The sequence below is a fragment of the Athene noctua genome, chromosome 13 (assembly GCF_965140245.1).
Source record: "Athene noctua chromosome 13, bAthNoc1.hap1.1, whole genome shotgun sequence".
In the NCBI taxonomy this organism is placed as follows: Eukaryota; Metazoa; Chordata; class Aves; order Strigiformes; family Strigidae; genus Athene; species Athene noctua.
The window spans coordinates 20,344,865-20,362,465 of record NC_134049.1 but is presented as its reverse complement, the minus strand read 5'-3'; the positions used below and the strand labels follow the sequence as shown (position 1 = coordinate 20,362,465).

Genomic DNA, 17,601 nt, shown 5'->3' with positions numbered 1-17,601 from the left:
TTATGAGGTGAGGAGAGATAAACTGTGGTGGGAGGGCAGGGAGAGAGAAAAGTATTTAGAAATACTGGCCAGAATCCCCAAGCAGAAGTGATAGCCTAAATGCTATTACAGCTAAAGAGTTTTATTATCACTCGTATTTATTACCTACTACTTGGCATAATATCATCCCAAAAAAGGATACAGTCCCTGCCCATAGATCTTACTGTCTAAATGAAGAGATCAAGAAGACAAGTAGAAAAAGATGGAGCAAAGAGACTTGATGGCTCTTTGCCACGTCCTGACTACACAACGTGTGTGGGAACGGCTGTGCATCAAGAGAGAAAGACTCCCTGCTCTCACCTTTATGGGGCAGCTAGGTTTTCAAGGATTTTGACAACTGGGACTATTCAGAATGATTTGTATGACATTGGCTGCATTGGGATTAGATCAGAAAAGGCAACTGTGCAAAGTATTAGACAGAAATGCGTAAGCAAATACATTTCAGAGCAAACTGGCAATAGCATTATGTCTGTCTTACACTCGCCTAGCAGGATAGAACAGAATACCACATTCTCATTCCTACTGAGACCCTTCCCAGCTGCCAAAAACCATTGATTAATGGTTTGCATAAGGAGGCAGGACACAGATTTTATAAGCACTATACATTCAGATTTGAGCATAAGAATTCAGTGTACTGAAAAGAAACACTTCTTACTGCCTCCATTTGATGGGCAGTGAACAATATCACTCCATTTCAAATTACTAGAATGAATTATCAGAAATCACTGCATTTAGCTTTAATAATAAGAATCTCTGAATAAATAATTTGTTTCACTTCAGTTTTTTAGCAAAACAAGTTAAAAGATTGACAACTTTATTACAAAAACGTGCAAGCCTCTAGACTCACAAGCTCTGAGAAAACCCAGATTTTCTTCTGGTGCACCCTGTGCAGTATCAGTTTACCAGACAGCATCAATAAAGAGCTTTCAATTTTCCTGATCAAGATTTCTGCTCAGACTGGGATTATGTGTTATTTATTACACATGTATTTCCTTATCTGCCTCTGCAACAGTATGCACATTCTACCTAGTTTTTAAATTGAAGTACAAATTACGGTGTTTATTGTAATTAGATTTAATTTTAAAAATAATTTCACAATAAGATTGGGGGGGTTGCCAAACCAGTATTTTCTATCAGAAAACTACACAAAATTTTTCAACCAGTTCTAATTTCAACTTGATTACAGGAATGGGGTTACACAAGTCATACTACAATCTTCACTCATATTGCTCATTATCTCAGGGTAGCAGTATCAACAGTTAAGACAAGCATAGCTCTAACAACAAAACAGACAGACACAAAGGAAAAATGCCACAAGCCCTCCCTTAATAGAATATTTCCAAATATGTCACTCTTCTGAATCTCACCACAAAAGAGACTGCATCATACAGCTATGTATACATGCATACAGTGAAAAGAATGTGGATATTTATCTGAGTTAAAAGATAGTATATTGCATCAGATCTATAACAAAGCTACCCAAAGCAGTTCTTAATATTCTTACTGTGTCTGCCTGGAAAACTGTATGATGAGTAAGAGTGCTTACCTCTATTTTGTTTTCAATGTAATCCCATATGCCAAGGACCACAATCCTCAAAATAGTCTAGTAAAACAGATCAGGGGAAAAAAAGATGATGAATGTTATTGTAATTTTAGATAAGCCTTTAGTCCTTTATCTATTTAGGGGATCATTTTTTGTCTTATTTAAGCATTATGCATTTCTTCTGAATAATGAGGATCTAGAAATAACTACATTTCTGTATTATACAAGCAGGTATTGCTTTCCAACCGCTGTATTGACTCAGTGAAACTTCCATAAACAAGTTCCAAGTTCAAATGTTCATCAGTCTTTCCACCCTCCTAAAATTTCACTTTTAGACTTGTGAGATTTAGATTACCAGCCCTCCCCACTCCACTCCCCTGACCCAAGCCTATATAAGATCCACTGTGGGGCCCCCTCAGTTGGAAAGGGGGAAGATTCTCTTTTCTTTTCATCTTTGATATGCCAGTGTTTACTATTTTCTAAGAAAAGAAAAGAGGCACTGCTCCCTCTTGATGCCTACAGATACTGACATTTCATCAATCTGAAGAGCAGAGGCTCTTATTCTCCCACTCTGGAGTACACGGCCCAGAAGTCATAGGATAAGGGAGAAAAATATCTCTGTGATCCTCCTCTATGAAGCAAACCAGCTATAAGTAGCATCAGTAGCTAGAAAAGAGGAATAAAGAACACAGAATGAACCAATGGTGAATTCCCATTAAAAAAAATTCCAACGGCACCTTTCCTAATTTTTAACCCAGCTTTCAGAAGACACAATAAAAAAAAGTTAAAAAAAATCAATCAGCCAACTAATGATTGGAATTGAATTCACATAAAAGCGTAACTGGTAGGGATGTTTTCTGCCAATAGCAACATCAAGGTCAGATTTTGACAGACACTACAGACATGAAGAGCCTAACTGCAGCTGTGTGCCTTGAAAAGATGATCAGAATGCTACTTTCTACATTAAAGAGCAGTACTAATGACAGAGAGCTCAGCAGGCCTATTTGTGAGGGGTGACCATGACAAGAACTGTGCAGAAAAAAGTTACTGTGACAAAAATATGTATTTCCTCTTCATTACAAATACAAATATATTAAACCCCAACCAAGTCTGAATTTATGCCAAACATACCAACACTAACTAGCTGCAGAACAACATTGGATTTTTCAGTACTGTTCCTATGTGTGGTTTTGCCAAACCTCACGAGCCCAATTGCCTCACTTGGCCCAGGATGACTGTGCTGAGCTCTACCTTGGCACTCCAAACTTGGATAAGAGCACTTAATCCTCTTTTGCAGAGGTAGACATTGCTGTGGGAGATATGGTGCTTTCAGACACCAGCCTCATGCCATCAGTAAGCAGGAAAGTGAGCCAGACAATGCTTACTCAGAAATGGCGTATGGGAAACACTGGCCAAGTCTGGCTGAGAGAGGGAGCCACTAGCCGTAAGAGAAAATGCAGCACGCTCTTTCCTCTACAAAAAATTATGAGACTATGTAGACACCGAGAACTGCTAATACTGCTGGTCTATACTCCTAAAAAGAATGTTTGACTTCCAAAGCATTTTACAAATGCAGCCTAGGAATAAGGGTCACAGCAAATTCCTTATTAACCTGTATGCTCATGGTTTTTATGTGGAGGAAGAGATGCACAACAGCAGCTCCTCAAATCCTTTAATGACTCCAAATTCACCAGCATGATGTGGTGTGATGTAAGCACAAGATGTAAGTACACATGCTGCTGTACAACCAAGGCACTCCTGCAGCCTCAACACAGGCTCTGAGCAGAATACTTTCAGAGAAAAGCACCCCAGCTCCTCTGTCAGCACCTCCTTTGCTCCCCATTGAGAAGCTGCACAACATGCTTAAGTACCAGTTACTTATGAGTCTGTAAGTTCACCCATATTAGTTAATCTGGGGTCCACTACAGCAAGTTCCACAGCACTCAGCCATTGGTAAACACAAAGAAAAGCAGCACCTTCTTTAAAGGCTGGGATGGCACCCTTCCTACAGCAAGCCTGGTGACAGCATGGAGCAATCTGCCTCCTTTTTCCTATGCTTAGGCAGCATTTATGAAGTGCTAGGTCAATGAGCAACTAACTAAAGGGTGGCTGAACACTTAACACCTTTACAGTAACTGGTGGTGAAAATCTTTCTTCCTTTGGACAGATGTGCACAAAGGTATTTTCACTGAAATAATAAGGCATATCTTCACAAAGAAAATAGAAACACTGTCTCACAACCCTAAATATGATTTAACATGGAGCTGTTGAGGGAACATAAAAAAGGATTTTCCTTTCTGCCCGTTTAATTCCTCACTGCAGTGTTTAAATCAGATAGTGCTACTGTCATATTAATGGGTCTGAGCAATTCCAAGGGCTGGAAGCTAGCACAAATGTTTTCATTTTCAGTCTGCTGATGTGAATCAGCACAAGTCATCAATGACTGGAAGTCTATGCGGCAGGCATTTAATTCAGTAATGGCTGGTGCTACCTTTAGAAGATAGGTCTCCTCCTCAGAAAAAAATGCCTTGGTGATTAGCATCTTTGCTCTCAGCTCGGGCAGACACACTGCAGGAAGAGTGAGTGTGAGGGCAGCATGAACCCAGCTCCCCAGCTGAGAGATGCACTCTTCAGAACAAACTGCTCACCAGTGAGGGTCAAGCTTTAAAAACATTTGTTCTGTATGGAAGGTCTTAAAGCTACACACCAGCATTGTCACTCTTCGCAAAAAACCCTCACATCATCACTGACGTGACAAAAGCCATGCAAGGCAGCTTTTCCTTGGTGCCCTGGGGAAACTGGGCACCCCAAGGAAGTACCATGAGTGAATCACAACTGCATGCATCTGGAGACACAAGTGCCATACGCTTACTGTCTTCACTAGTGGCAACTCCAAACGAGGTTTAGCTTTCTCTGCTCTCCCTCTGTACAAAGCATGAGATCACATTCCCTGCGGCTGCCATAACTCTTATTCAGAGGAGTCTGAACCAAGCAAATTTGGACTTCACTGGGCCAGTCTCCCTCAATATAATAAATACTTTGACTGAAATGAAAGCATTGGTGTTACTTATAAACAATATTTTAGTATTTTTCCTAAGCAATCAAAACCATCTTTCAAACAAATAACATGGTGCATTTGATTGTGTGCTTTCTCGGTACAGAACTTAAAAAAATGAGAACCTGTAGAAGCATCTGAAAAAAACAGAGACAGAAATTAATAATCCAGGAAACTTCCAATGCACTGTACATGGACCAAACTGAAAAATGCATAACAAATTAAAAGAGAATTGCAGCTGTAACATTCATCGCAGACAAAACATAAATGTTAGTCACAACTCTACCATTTGTAGACGCAAGTATCTATAAGAAACAGGGGAAAAATGGAGTAGCACTTCTGTTTCCTACTGATGTGCAGGCATTTTTCAGCACTGTAGCAAATGCACACACATAGTTTTGCATTACACTACAGGCATTCTGCATTTTTGGACAAACATATTTAAAGCAAACAATAAATATCAGTGTGAGTGCTTTTCTGTTAAAGGCCACTACCAGCTTGATTTTTTTGTACCTGAAAAGGAATGCTTTAACATTTCTTGACTGGAAATATTTTAATTAGAAGGTCTTTAAAAAATATATTTTTTTAGTTATATCAGAAATACAATTTTTGTTTTCTGAGAAAAGCTATATTATTAGATAAAAGTCTGTCCAGTGCACTAATAAAAGGTAAATGACTGAATACTTCTGTTAAGTTCTTTAAGTTGGAGTAAACCCAGGTAAAAGTAAACTTTTAAATCATTTTTCAGAATTATAGAAATGTAATTTCAAAGTTGACAGTGTCCCTTGGTGACACACAGTTGTTTGCACATTAACCGTCTGCAGTGAAGTTTATGAAGAATTGTGTGATGCTGCGTGTTTTCTCTAATTTCGTAGGGGAACCTGGCCAAGTCCTTTGCTGAGCCAGCTGTGTGAATTCCCACAACCTGCATGAGCTAGCTACATTTGTCAGCTGACTGCAATGTACATTAGGTAATTTTAAATACTTTTTTGCTTGCACAGTTAATATACAATTTACTACTCAGTGACTCACTCTGCCAGATTCATCCATAGTGTAAAGAAATCAAAAGGAGGCAACAGAGGAGGTGAAGCTGGCCCACCAGGTTTAGCTGACAGCAAAGTAGAGCAACTCTGCATTTCAAATAGGGTAGTGATTGTACAAGAGATAGAAAGGATGGAGTGGGGTGGAAAGGGTGTCTTTAGAAGAGCCTTTCCTTCCTTCCACTGCCAAAAAACTCATCTATTTGTTACAGAGGGTCTTTACCTCTGGCTTATACAGAACCTCTGAAGATTAAGCTTCTGTCTTTTGGATATAACTCATAAGACCAAATATTTACTGAAATCTTTCCCAGAGAGAACACCTTGTACCCAAAAACTGTAATTTATAATCTCTCTGGTTTGGGTCACTTCAGAGGTCTTAGCTCATTCACTACTTAAACGACTCTTTTTTTGCCATCTTCTGGTGTGTTTGTCCTGAGATACTGCAATTAGCTGTTCTAGTGTGCTCTATCTTCAGGCCACCGCAGCATGGAGGAAAACGTTAGCATCTTTAAACTGAGATGTCCTTCTGTTTCAGTGCACAGGTATCCTCCTCACATAGTTTCTCTTCAATCAAGGCTGTGAAACGAAACATGTAACTACTGACCTCATCTCACGTATTACCCAGTACAAAACACTCCCCACATACTGTACTCTGTAACTGCTGTGGCTCTATCAGCATATGTGGTCACACAGAAATAATTCACTGCAAAAGCTTGGTGACACTAATAGACATAAACACAGTATATTATTTTTCACTGACTACCACTAATACTATTATGATATCATACAGCATTCAAACACACCTTTGCATAAACACTGCAGTTCTAACTGTTCTTAAGTTCTCCCATAATATTTTTTCTTAGAATACAGAGAAAAATAATTAATTTTAAACTGACAACTCCAAATAGATTTGAAAGGGCTTTTCAGGAGTAGAAATGTCTTACTAGAGATGCAGCATACTGCCATAAGGTAAATGCAGATTGGATAGAAAATTGGTCTTCAGCAACTCTGCATCAGAAGTTCCCTCTGGCCATGATTACACCAGTGCTAATTCTTATCTTTGAAATGCACTGTGTAGAAAGTGCTAGACTGTCACTATCAAGAGATGGAAGCACAGATGAAGCACTGATAGAGCACACCATATAAGTCAGGGATGTTCTTGGGAACGAAATGGGCAGACTGACATTTCAGGAAGGTGTCTAGCTTAATTCCTAGACCTCTACAAGAATATTTTCCCAGTAACTACTTTTTTGTGAAGCAAGAAAAGTGGTTAGAAAAGAAATTTCACAGTGTATTAAATACTTAATTTTTTACACACCAACAAAGAAGGAAGTTTGAATTTACCTTTATAAACTATACTAGTATATAAAATACGTATCTTTGTTCCTAGATTCTCCTTAATCAACTCCTTAAAAATCAAAACATTCACAGCCAGAAATGCAGTGCGTTTGTGCACCATGAGAAGAGTTGTGTGTGCATGGAATGAAAGTAAACATCCAGAAAAAAAGCCACAGCTTATGGAAGAATTATAGAATTACTAGAAGACTATAGAATTACTAGAAGACTATTAACTTTCTGCTCAGCTGTTTGAAGCTCACAAAAAAAGTAACACAGCTAATTTCTAATATAAAATTACAAATTTGTTATGAAAAAATCTATATGGGAAAAACATTATTTTCTCTTAGTTCTGTCATTTGGGATGTTTTTCCCTTTTAACAGAACCCTAACAGTAGGGTCTCCCTTAGGAGGTTGTATTCCTTCCAAGGATTGCTGTTAACAAAGAGTAAAGTGTCAGACTATTATGAACACTTCCTTTTAACAAAGAATGAGAAAAGTCTTGGGTGTTTTTTTTTCCTCCTAGAAGTGAAAATGCGCTTGTGAGCCACTGCTAATGAAACAAATTCTTTATCAGTTAGGACCCCAGACTTACTCTCCTCAATTTGAGAACTCATTTCTTTGACACAGACGCAGGAAAAAAGTCACAATTCTGTGACTGCCTAACTTTAAGCACATCAGAAGACTTGGTTGCTCCCAAGGAAACACTCAAGTGCTGAAAGCTAGCAGAATGCCTGAGTGCTTGGCTGACTGAAGCACATACAGAGCAATGCAAACAACTAATATCAATACTCGATTCTTGCACGCAATCTCATCAATCTTAGTGGAAAAGCAGAACTGAAGAACAGCTACAGAATCAAATGTTTGTGGCAATGTGAGAAGACTATTAAAACACAAGCAGACTCCAATCCACTTACCAAAACACTGTGACATTCCCCATCTTCCTTTTCTCAGCCAACTATTACCAAGGCTGAATTTGCCCTCTTGATAGGGTGTAACCCCGGCCTTGCCTTGCTGTTGGTACTGGGGTTTCCCCCCCAGTGTCTTTCTCTTCTCTTCTGTCTTAACATCTGGGTAACATTTGGTGCACAGACAAATCATAGTGATGTATGTAAACAGAGACAAACATACACAATCAACACCACTAGTAAATCCTGTTCAAACTTGGAAAAAAGCAAGAAGAGCTGATGTGCACTTCACTTGAATAAGGATATTTCAATGTTGGAAAGTCACAGACAGTGACAGAAAATATAAAATTAACGGAGTGCAATAAATTCCTTTAAGGCTCATGGCTATAACACAAGTGTAGAGAGAGCAGGAAGATGCCGTGAAAGTAGCTACTTAATTTTGTTGGCAGCTGTTCTGCTGGCATTTGCCAGCTGCTGGCATGTTTGTCCCCTTCATTTTAACCAAGCAGAAAGCCAGAGTCTGTTTAACTCCAACATGAGGGGACTGTAATTACTTGCAATGCCTTTACAGCACCAGCTTTAAATCAGTCATATTTTTCCAAAGCATTCAGATTTCGTGCAGAAAGTTTTCTGGTTTTTAACAAGTATTTTACAACTTTGTATTATTTGTTCTCTAAGTCTGAGTTGAGGCCTTTTTGAAGAATTGTATATTCACACTTACAACAAATGGGAACCAAACTACAGAATAAACAGTAAATTCAAACTTAGAACATGGTACCTGCTATGGTAGCAACCCTTTCTGAACAGTAGAAACCTGACTTTGAGAAAAAAGGCACTGACTGAAGGACTAATCAATCCTCAGCAGTTGACTGTTATATCCAAGCAAACTAATTAAACCTGCTCACATCTCTGGAAAATCATCCTGGCACAAATAGTCACAGACTGCAAAAACTCACTATAACACATGATCTTCTCAACAAATAATTCCAATCAAAGACAGCTGACTCATGGTATTGGGAATCAGAGGGCAAAAAATGTCCTAAAGGCACCAGAGAGTAAATAAAATGAAGATGGATGAAATAAAAAATAATGTAATCTGCAATTTTGCAGTGTTTTGTAACCTCTTGAAAAATCAAAGGTTTTGATTTGGATGAGAAAAAATTTAAACCCTCTGGTTTTCTTCTGATGAGACACATTTCAAAACAAACAGATGTGCTGTTGTTGCTCATTAAACCAACCTGGTACAAGGCCAACCCCAGCAAACCCAGTAGGAAAGGTACACTCTTCATTCTCTTCCAGATCTGAGGCTTCTGAAGCACATCCAGTTGCTTTGTGGAGCCACCTCTTTGCTTTAACCCAGTCAAGGACTCTGAACTGTCAGATGAACCAATATCCAAAAATCTACGCTTCTCTGTGCACTTTACATGGCTGCCTTGTGATCTCATTTTAGTTTGGTGTAAATTCAAACCATAATCAAAGAGGTGAAGGAAGATAATACTTTGGAAGACAGAAACAGATAATAAAGTGAATGATAGGAAGTTTACAAAAAATGAGAACAAAGAAAGTAGTTCCAAATACCTGCTAGACAGAAAAGCCAACGATCCAAAGTGAGGATGGTGAGTCAGCCAACCAGTTTTGGCTCTGTGAAGTATTTCTGTTACTATTTTCCTGCAAAACACTTCTGAACCAGTTCATCCACTTCTGTGGGTACTCTGTCTCAGTAGAACTGAAACAACTAATTTCTTCCTTGAGACAGACAAGTACTGGCCTTGAGGATCTGTCTGAACTGCCACAATCAACCAACCAAAAACTGCTGGCATACGAACTGAACTATAGAAGGGACGCAGGAGCAAGGCACTGCATCAGGAGGAAGATCGTCAGGAAGAGTGGTTGGTGGTACAAGTGAATGAAAACAGAACTTGAGACTACACTCCAGCAGAAGGAAATTGAGGCCCACAGGAGAAGTTTCTTGTGAAACAAGCTCCAGAAAGTGATGAAGATCAGGCAAGAGTGTGTGTGCAGCCATGCTGCTAGCAGCGGAGTTACAGACTGATCCTGTTGGGAAGCTCAGGACTACAGGGAGCAGCAGGGTGCTATTACCCAATGAAAAAAAATTCTGGGGGAGGATGGAAAGTTCTTTTACAGGGAATGGACTCCATATAGCAAACCTGAGTCTTTGAGAATTAGGATGTGCAATTCACAAAGGAAAGAGACTGCAAAGCTTTTTAATTGTTTAGAGATTATTTTTTCAGTCAGTTTACATGTATCCTACACGTACAATAACGGTCAAAGGATGGGGATAGTAATCTTATCTATGTGCATAACTGCAGCACCAGAAGGCTAGGATACAAAGCAGCCTTAAGATCCCTGCCTGTTATCAAGGAATCTTTTCATAAAATACCCCTGACAGTCTGGCAACACCAGCTAGAAAATCCCTGTTATGAGTAGAAATACAAGTGGCATATGTAAAGAAATGTGTTTCATTAATAGAACCACAGAAATAAGCAGTGGTATAATACACAAGCACGAATTCAACATAAGTGATTTATCAAATCATTTGCAGATATCACAGCTCCTTGTTTTTTAACTTTTTTTGGTAACCTTTACCTAAATTTACCACAAAGACTGTAACATCTTTTTGGATGATATTTTCTCCTATGGAACTAGAAAAAAATATTTTAAAATATTTAAATCCAAGCTGTCTTCCAACTTAACAAACATAAGATGTTCCTTCATGACCTGAAAACACAGCCTTAAAAATATTTTGGAGTATTTCAGGAATAGTCAAATGTTTCAATATCAATGATGACTTCTTGGAATAAAGTTGAAAACTGTAAAACATTATCTCAATTCAGTAATTTTGTTATATCACAGCTACAGCTTTTTCCATTCATACAAATTTTTGCAAAGAAATTCACCATTTGTTTCATTCTCTTACTGCATCTGTTTGCAGCAGCCTAGAACATATAAACTACCTACATAAAGTGTAAGAAGAGATAATTCCATTCTTAAAACAGTTATCTTTGTAAAAAACCCCTGTGGATCTTTATTCCTGAAGAATATATCTTATTCCTATAGCTTATACCCAGTGACACTGATAGGATTTCTGTGAGAACAAATGGATAAAACTAGTCTTGTCCTGTACCTGTTGTGATTCGGAGATTATTATTTCTTTTTGTAGTTTTCCAATGATCATTTGTAAGACAGTATCTTCCATGTTTCCTCACCAATTTGAGGCAACTGACAAACAGTGCTAATCTAAACAAGACTTTTTAGTTTGCTGAGTAGCAACTGTTAACTTTTTTTTAAATTACACTATGCTACAATACATTTATTCACAGTCAAATTACTCTTAACCTCTTGCTAATTCCAGTGACAGCGTAAAAATACTTTGTAGTTATGCATGTGGTGAAAGACTTTGATTATACATACCTCTGAAAAGAAAACAGACAGGATGACTAGGCTGATCCAGTGAATTACTCCTGCAAACTGTGAAGCACTTGAAACTGCAATTAACACAATACAATGAAGCATCATTATAGTAGCAGAATGCAACTTACATTTAATACAATTAGTACTGCTACAACTTACATATGGGTAAAGCTTGCTATCTTACATTTTGTAATGCAAGTACCAGAAAGAGGATGGGATGTAATGGGACGTGGAGCTGCAGCCCTGTCAGCTGCTCACCCTAATTCAGGCCAGCATGTTAGCAGCCACAGCAGCTGTTCATTGGAGCTTTCACAGATAAGACTGCTGGTAAGCAACAACATACATGTTTTAAGTCTTTGATGCTCTGTCACTGCTCCATGTTCTCACTCCATGCACTGCTTTAGTATGAGATGTGGGACTAAATCCTGTATACCTAAAAATGCAGAGTTAGAATTCCGTAAGGAAACAGAATGCTCTATTACCCCCACATTATTCCTTGTATTCAGCCTTTGACAGTTTTGCTCAGAAGAGCAGTAATTGTCTGGAACAGGTACCTAAAAACTAGTGCTCAAGCCAGGCTTCAAAGTAACAGTTCTATCATCTAAAGAAATAACCTAGGTAGGTAGACTTTTGTACAGCTCTCCAGATGTGGCATGAACAGCCACAACTGGCTTTGGATCCCATTCCTCTCAGAGTCAAGTTTGACTCTAGGAAAACCATACTGAGAAAAGCAACAGAAAAATGCCACTGTCATTGTTAATTGTTAATAAGATCAAATCTTAATATATTTTAAGGAGTTTGTGAAATATCAGCAACTGAATTTGTACAACAATGTGGTTTTGTACACTATTTCAGGAAACATGGCTGTCCTATGGGCAGTTTTGTCTTTAAGCAAGTTTCTATGAGAACACACAAGAAAGCTACAGTAAATGAAGTAAAATTCACGTTTAAGTAATTGGTTAAGATACACTATTTCCTTTGTAAGCACTTTTTTTCAGAAAGACAGTGACCACTAAAACCACTTATATTCACTGCATTTCAAACTCCTCCATGAAAAGAAGTCTGTAAACGATAAGTTAAAATGGTAATTTATAAAATTCTGGATTCTACACACTACCTTCCCATATAGGTACTCTTTATGCATGCAGATTGCTGAGGCAGTTATTCCACTTGCAAAGTGGAGTGACTTTGAACAAAAGTCCTTTCAGGAACTGACTGGCAGGAATACTCAGGAAAACTTATCTGAATTTATTAAAAATATGATTTTACAGAGTACTAAAGCCTTGCACGGACACTCGCTGGCATTAATCAGGTTTTCATTTGATTCAACATTTTATTTATAAGCTAAATGAAATAAACTTAAGACCCATGAGTTTGCTGCAAGACGACATATGAAGCTCTATGATACTGGTGTAAATCTGGAAGATTACTTAATAAGTAAGTTTGACTGAAATTCTCTGATCAAATTTCCCTTCATTGCTGACAAAACAAAGCAGAAAGGTGAAAGGGTCCAGTGTCTAAACTGCTGGCAACACCTACTCCGAAGGTCACATGCTCTCAAGTTTGGAATAAGGGAATGAAGAGAAAAAATTATCTTTTTATGTCAGGGTATTTGTGAGTCTACTATTCTGTGGTGGTTTAAGCCCTGCCAGGACTGGAGACCACATTGCCATTGCCCCTCCCCCACCATCAGCCAGTCAGGCTGGCAGCGAGGCACAAACCCTGGGTTAAAATAAGAAGAAATTTAATACAACAGTGTGATAAACAATCTGAACAACAACAGTAGCAATGGTAACAACAATAAACAGCAATAACAGTGAACAAAAGATATACAGAGAAATACCGCAATGGTTACGGAACAAGCCCGCCGTGAGCTCCCCACCACCAAAGCCACCAAGGAAAAAGTTCCCACGCTCGCGCGCCTGGACCTGACGCCAGCATGGTATGAATAACCCAGCTGGAGATCCCTTCCCCCTTCTCTGCTGGGGAAATGTAACCCTATCCTAGCTGAACCAGGACATAATCCACCCCTTTATTCTATACCATCTGCGTCATGTCCAGCTGCCATTTAGCAGTTAACAATAACAAAATAACAGTTTACAAAGGCACAGCATCATTCACGGCATGTTCTCACCCAGAATTAAGTCCCCCTGTGGTACGCATCAGACCTCTCCATTGTCCTGCATCACCCACCAGGTGCACTCAGGTCCTTGGGCAAAAGCAATCCCGTGGATGGGTTTGCCTTTACCTTTGCCTGGCGCAGGACTAAACCAGACCATTTTTCCCAATATATTCCTCATGCGCACCACAGGGACTTTATCCCCATCTACAGCACGTGGAGGTTTTGACTGAGCCGGGCCAGCTCGACTGGCAGATCCTCTTGTGTTGACTAGCCAGGTGGACTTTGCTAGATGCATGTCCCAGTCTTTGAATGTAGTTTTTAACAGTCCATTGTAGCGCTCGATCTTCCCAGAGGCTGGTGCGTGGTAGGGGATATGGTAGACCCACTCGATGCCGTGTTCCTCTGCCCAAGCATCTATGAGGTTGATTCAGAATTGTTCCCGTTGTCTGATTCAATTCTCTCTGGGGTGCCGTGTCGCCACAGGACTTGGGTTTCAAGGCACAGGATGGTGTTCCGGGCGGTGGCGTGGGGTGCTGGGTAAGCTTCCAGCCATCCAGTGGTTACTTCCACCATTGTGAGCACGTGGCGCTTCCTGTGGCGGGTCTGTGGCAGTGTGATGCAGTCTATCTGCCAGGCCTCTCCATATCTATATTTCAGCCATCGCTCTCCATTTCGCTGGGGCTTCACCCGCTTGGCATGTTTGACTGCGGCACATGTCTCACATCCGTGGATGATCTCTGCAATGGTGTCAATGGTGAGGTCCACCCCTCGATCTTGAGCCCACCTGTATGTTGCATCTCCACCTTGGTGGCCCGAGTTCTCATGGGCCCACCGGGCTATGAACAGTTCACCTTTGCGCTACCAGTCCAAGTCCACCTGAGCCACTCTGATCTTAGCAGCTTGGTCTGCCTGCTGGGTGTGTCGATGTTCATCAGTGGCCCAATTCTTGGGTACATGGGCATCCACATGGCGCACCTTCACAACGAGGTTTTCCACATGGGCTGCAATGTCCTGCCATACTTCAGCAGCCCAGACGGTTTTACCCTTGTGTTGCCAGTTGTTCTGCTTCCACTACTGCAGCCATTTCCACACTGTATTCGCCACTGCCCACGAGTCGGTGTAGAGGTAGAGCCTCGGCCACTTTTCCCACTCAGCAATATCCAAAGCAAGCTGGATGGCTTTCACCTCTGCAAACTGGCTCGATTCACCCTGTCCCTCAGCAGCTTCAGTGGCCCATCGTGTGGGACTCCATACAGCAGCCTTCCACCGTCGATGCTTTCCCACAATACGACAAGACCCATCAGTGAACAGGGCAGATCGCTTCTCCTCATCCGGCAGCTCGTTATATGGCGGGGCCTCCTTAGCACGTGTCACCTCCTGTTCTGGTGACATCCTGGAATCTCTGCTCTCTGGCCAGTTCGTAATCACCTCTAGTATCCCTGGGCGGCTGGTGTTCCCTGTTCGAGCCCGTTGTGTTATCAACGCAACACATTTACTCCACGTGGCATCGGTTGCATGATGCGTGGAGGAGGCCTTTCCCTTGAACATCCACCCCAGCATGGGCAGTTGGGGTGCCAGGAGGAGCTGTGTTTCAGTGCCGACCACTTCTGAGGCAGCCCGAACTCCTTCATATGCTGCCAGTATCTCCTTCTCAGTTGGTGTGTAATTAGCTTCAGAGCCTTTGTATCCCCGGCTCCAAAAGCCCAGAGGTCGGCCTCAGGTTTCCCCAGGTGCTCTCTGCCAGAGGCTCCAGGTAGGGCCATTCTCCCCAGCTGCGGTGTAGAGCATGTTCTTAACCTCCTGCCCTTCCCGGACTGGCGCGAGGGCTACTGCTTGGGCAATCTCCCACTTAATTTGTTCAAAGGATTGTTGTTGCTCAGGGCCCCATTCAAAATCATTCTTCTTATGGGTTACATGGTAGAGAGGGCTCACAATTAGGCTGTAGTTCGGGATGTGCATCCTCCAAAACCCCACAGCACCCAGGAAAGACTGAGTCTCCTTTTTTAGAGGTTGGTGGGGCCATGGCTCTTATCTTGTTTATCACCTTCATTGGGATGTGGCGACACCCATCTTGCCACTAAGTCCTAGGAATTGAATTTCCCTTTCAGGCCCCTTAACTTTCTTTTGCTTAATGGCAAAGCCGGCCTTCAGGAGGATTTCAATTATCTTCTTCCCTTTCTCAAAGACTTCCTCAGCTGTGTCCCCCCATACAATGACATCATCAATGTGCTGCAGGTGTTCTGGAGCCCCACCTTTCTCCAGTGCAGTATGGACCAGTCCATGGCAAATGGTGGAGCTGTGGTTCCACCCCTGGGGCAATCGATTCCAGGTGTACTGGATGCCTCTCCAAGTGAACGCAGACTGTGGCCTGCACTCTGGCGCTATCGGAATGGAGAAGAACGCGTTAGCAATGTCAATCGTGGCGTACCACTTGGCTGCCTTCGACTCCAGTTCATACTGGAGCTCCAGCATGTCCAGCACTGCAGCACTCATTGCTGGCGTAACTTCATTCAGGCCACGGTAGTCCACAGTTAGCCTCCATTCACCATTGGGCTTTCTCACTGGCCATATAGGATTGTTGAAGGGTGAGTGAGTTTTGCTGATCACCTTTGGCTTTCTAGTTGACAGATCAGCTGATGGATGTGGACCAGGGAATCTCGGTTGGTGCGGTACTGCCGCCGGTGCACCGTCCTGGTAGCAATCGGCACTCGCTGCTCCTCAACCTTAAGCCGCCCCACCACTGAGGGATCCTCTGAGAGGCCGGGTAAGGTGGACAACTGTTCAACCTCCTCCAGAGCAGCTGCACCAAAAGCCCACCGGTACCCTTTTGGGTCTCTGAAGTACCCTCTCCTGAGGTAGTCTATGCCCAGGATGCACGGGGCATCTGGGCCAGTCACAATGGGGTGCTTATGCCAGTCCTTCCCAGTCAGGCTCACTTCAGCTTCCAATAGGGTCAGCTGTTGGGATCCCCCTGTCACTCCGGAGATGCAAACGGATTCAACCCCACTGTAGCTCGATGGCATCAGGGTGCACTGTGCGCCAGAGTCCACCAAGGCCTTATATTCTTGTGGGTCTGACGTGCCAGGCCATCGGATCCACACTGTCCAGTAAATCCGATTATCCCTTTCAGCCACCTGGCTGGAGGCAGGGCCCTTCTAATCCTGCTCAGCATCACTCACTTCTTCTAAGAATGATTTACTGGTCCCCTCAAGAGGGTCAGACATAACATTTGCCATTCTATTCTGTCTGGGGGATTTCTGACTGGACACTGGAGCTGCGCTTTTCTTGGAGGACTCCCCTTTTGTGATGGTCTTCCCTTTCAGCTGCTCTACTCGTGCAGCTAGGGTGGCAGTGGGCTGCCCATCCCACCTCCTCATGTTTTCTCCATGGTCGCGGAGGAGAAACCACAGGGTGCCTCATGGTGTGTACCTTCTGCTGCCTTTCTCTTGGGTGGGGAAACGTTTACTTCTAATGGCTAAGACATCAGCCCGTGCAGGTGGAATGTAGGACATGCCCTCTTCCATTTTCTGGACCCTCTGAGACAGTTCCTCCACAGCTGAGACCCAGGAATGCTGAGATGAAGGGAGATTTCCCTCATACTGCTGGAGCTTGCCAACCACTCCATCCACTGTTAGGGTCTGTGTGTCTGTCCACCAGGACACTATTGCCAATGCTTTCGAGTGTGCTTCTGGTGCGCTCTTCAGGAACTTTTGCCACATCAGGTGTGTGTAAGGGGCCTGATCTGGGTCCATGGGTGACTGCTCATCATTCAGATCACTACAGATCATCTCAAACACAGCCAGTTCCCTGAAATTCTGGATGCCTTTCTCAATGTTGGTCCATTTGCTCAGCTGACATAGGATATCATCCTTGTAGGGGTGCCTCTCCCTTACACCGAGCAGGGGTCGCTTCCAAAGGCTGAGGGTTTGAGTCTGTTTCCCTATTTCCCTATCAATGCCAGCATCCTTGGCCAAAGATCCCAGCTGCTTGGCCTCTCTCCCCTCCATTTCAAAAGCACCGGCTCCATTGTCCCAGAATTGGAGCAGCCAGCCAGGTGCAAATCTGCTCGCCTCCCAGGCAGCCAAAATCTCTCCGCATATCTTGCGGCTCAGTCAGTGATAGAGACC

General features: G+C 42.2%; 1 protein-coding gene across 2 annotated transcripts in view; it reads right to left on the bottom strand.

Moving 5' to 3' along the window:
• TMEM266 (transmembrane protein 266) overlaps window positions 1-17,601 on the bottom strand; it is a 99,303-nt gene that overhangs the window by 33,880 nt on the left and 47,822 nt on the right. For both annotated transcript variants that reach the window (XM_074917550.1, XM_074917551.1), the window contains 2 exons: window positions 11,353-11,426; window positions 1,586-1,642 (listed from right to left, as the gene is read on the bottom strand). In XM_074917550.1, the coding sequence (XP_074773651.1) occupies window positions 1,586-1,642; window positions 11,353-11,426 (131 nt within the window). The remainder of the gene's footprint in view (window positions 1-1,585; window positions 1,643-11,352; window positions 11,427-17,601) is intronic.